This window comes from Paramacrobiotus metropolitanus, unplaced genomic scaffold, assembly GCF_019649055.1.
Source record: "Paramacrobiotus metropolitanus isolate TYO unplaced genomic scaffold, Prichtersi_v1.0 Parri_scaffold0000078, whole genome shotgun sequence".
Classification (NCBI taxonomy): domain Eukaryota; kingdom Metazoa; phylum Tardigrada; class Eutardigrada; order Parachela; family Macrobiotidae; genus Paramacrobiotus; species Paramacrobiotus metropolitanus.
In genome coordinates, this window is record NW_026570298.1 from 208,808 (window position 1) to 211,524 (window position 2,717).

At 52.5% G+C, this 2,717-nt stretch overlaps 1 protein-coding gene across 1 annotated transcript; it reads right to left on the minus strand.

Annotated features, from left to right (window-relative positions):
• Window positions 1–299: 299 nt before the first annotated feature.
• Window positions 300–2,212, minus strand: LOC129595443 (solute carrier family 2, facilitated glucose transporter member 1-like). The gene is given in 2 exon segments (XM_055492455.1): window positions 300–1,769; window positions 1,771–2,212. Coding segments are annotated over 2 exon segments (1,578 nt in total). The 5' UTR covers window positions 2,056–2,212; the 3' UTR covers window positions 300–476.
• Between the last annotated feature and the right edge of the window lie 505 nt (window positions 2,213–2,717).

A 2,717-nucleotide genomic window follows, 5' to 3' on the forward strand; every position in this document is an offset into this window, starting at 1 on the left:
TATTATTTGTTTGAAAGACATGCGGATGCCGTTAATTGTAAGTTGCAGCTGGATGGAGTTCGGAAGGATATCACCGGTAGCGCCGCATATCGGTTACTGTAGCGGCTGCTGACAGTCTGGTTTAATCGTGTTTCATGACAGTTTATTTTGTGCATAAATGACATAATCAATTCATTTTCTATATAGTTTAATTCTTAATATGTAATACAGTGCTTTGACAATTTTCTTCCTTTCTTCTTCTGTTTCACAATGTTCTGTCTGTTATTTATTTTCTATCCTCAGAGAAGATTTTGGTTTTGTATTGCTTTATTCCATGCGACGATAATGTTCTATGACCTTCGCTTTCAAGCTGATGCTACACGGTAGCAAAGAAATAAGAAGCGAGTTGCATAACGTAGTTACGGAGCGTTGACACCGAAGTAATTAATCATCCATTATTTATAGTGCGAATACTATCTCCAGGCGTTGCGTGCCGCTTACTCATGCGGCGCATGCTCACTAATAGGGCGTTCACCATGTAAACTGGTCTGTATTTCATCGATGGTTTTCCCCTTAGTTTCCGGCAGCTTCCAGGCCACGTGCACCGTCCCCAGGATGACTAAGCCGGCGAAAATCAAAAAGGTATACTGTTTCGCCGCATGCTCCACGATGGGGAACAGGAAGGTCGTCAAGATGGCGGATGCCCACGATATCGACGCAATAAAACTAGCTGCGGAACTGTGAGCCTCCTGCGGGAACAGTTCCCCGGGGAGGATCCAGGGAATGGACGCCGAGCCCAGCGCAAAGCACACAATGAAGAAGGGCAGACACGCCGCACTGCCATACTGCGTCCCCACCACACCGCTCTCCGTGAGGCAGCCGAACATGACAAACAGGATGAGGGCCATGACCATCCCACACTGGCTGATTAGCAGCAGGCTCCGGCGTCCCAGCCGGTCCACCAGGAACATGGAGAGGAACAGTGACGCCAAGTAGCAACACCACACACCCATCGTAGCGTACACGGCGTACACCTGCCGCAGTCCCACACTCTCGAAGATGGATGTCGAGTAGAAGGTCACGCAGTGGAATCCGCAGAACTGGTGCACGAGCATGGGCACGGCGGTCAGGGCGCTGATCTTCCGGAGGTACGGATCGGAGAGGAGAGCCCACACTGACACCTTGCGCAGTCCCTTCATGTGGTCGATCTCCACGTGCATCTCCACCATTTCCTCCTGGATCTTGGAGGTGCCCCGGAACCACACCAGGGCTTTGGCGGCGTGCTGCGCATCGTTGTTTTCAATGTACAGATACCGGGGACTCTCCGGACAAAAGGGCAGCGCGATACACGATGCCGCCACCGGGATGACGACAATACTGACCAGCCACGGCCATCCGGCTTCCGTCCCCAGTGCCGACGGGAAGCCGACCGCGGTGGTGACGATTAATCCCAGGATGAACATAATCGGGGGCAGGGTGCCGGCGGCACCGCGTAAATTTGCCGGGGTGATTTCGGCCGTGTACACCGGCGCCACGACGGTCACCACCCCCGTGCCCAGTCCGATGACAATCCGTCCGGCGAGAAACAGTTCCCACGCCCCTGCTAGCGGTGCGAACGAGCACATCACACAGCCGGCAGCCAGCACCGTCGCTCCGCACATCAGGGAGCGCTTGACTCCGACCCAGCGGATCAGCGGATTGGTCAGCATCGTCCCGATCAGAGCGCCGACGCACAGCAAGGAGGAAAACAGCGCCCACAGGGTGTTCAGTTCCGTGTTCCCGTTCAGCACGTTCGTCCCGTTCGTTCCGTTCCCGCGCCGTCTCCTCCGCCGGGATGGCGTTGCACCATAACGCCCGGTCGGGACCGTTGGTGGTGTTGTTGATATGATCCATGGTGTAGTTGTCGCGGAAGATGCCGCCGAAACGCTGGCATTTGACGGAGCGAATCCAGTTCTGCACGATGAACTGCGGGACGTTGAGGGCCGACATGCTGAGACCGTGCGGGAACCACGTCCCGATGGTGGCGGCCAGTAGCGCTAAGGTCAGACGGAAAGTGAGGTGGCGGTGCTTCAGCATGGTGCTTTGGTTACGGGTTTGTTTGGGGGGCAGTGGATCGGTGTAGCTGTAAATTTTGAGAAAAAACCCGAAACAACAACTATTGCCGTTATGCGTTAGCATGAATTTCAGCTTGACTGCTGTAATTGAAAACACCTTCAGGTGATATTACCACAGCCATTTCTCCGTCGCAAAATATAGAAAAAAATTATTTGCACAAAATATAGGTGCGCCACGCGAAACCGTAATTGTACAGTACAGCTTGACTGTGGGATCGTTATTGTCATGGAATCGTTGTTTAGTCGCATCAGTGGAGACCAATCGCAATCTGCAGAAAAATTAGAAAACGTTTAGTGTACAGCCGCTTGTTGTTTGTATTTAACAGAGGATAGCTTGGCGCAAATGACGCTCTGTACACCGCAGCAATCAATGCGGTCGGCACCAACGCAGTGTGTCAAAAATTAGTACTCCACCTCTACTGACTTGTACGTATGTCGGGTTGCCCAGTGGGGAAACACCGTAGCGTACGCCTACCCCGAAGCAGCCCACTGATGGCATTTTAAGCGGGACACGATCATTTGCTTGATTCATGTTTTTGTTGTATGAAGGATATACTTTCTTATTACAGGGCTCCTCCGTAATCATGTACACAGCTTTTACACGCGAAGCAGTGGCAAATCAAG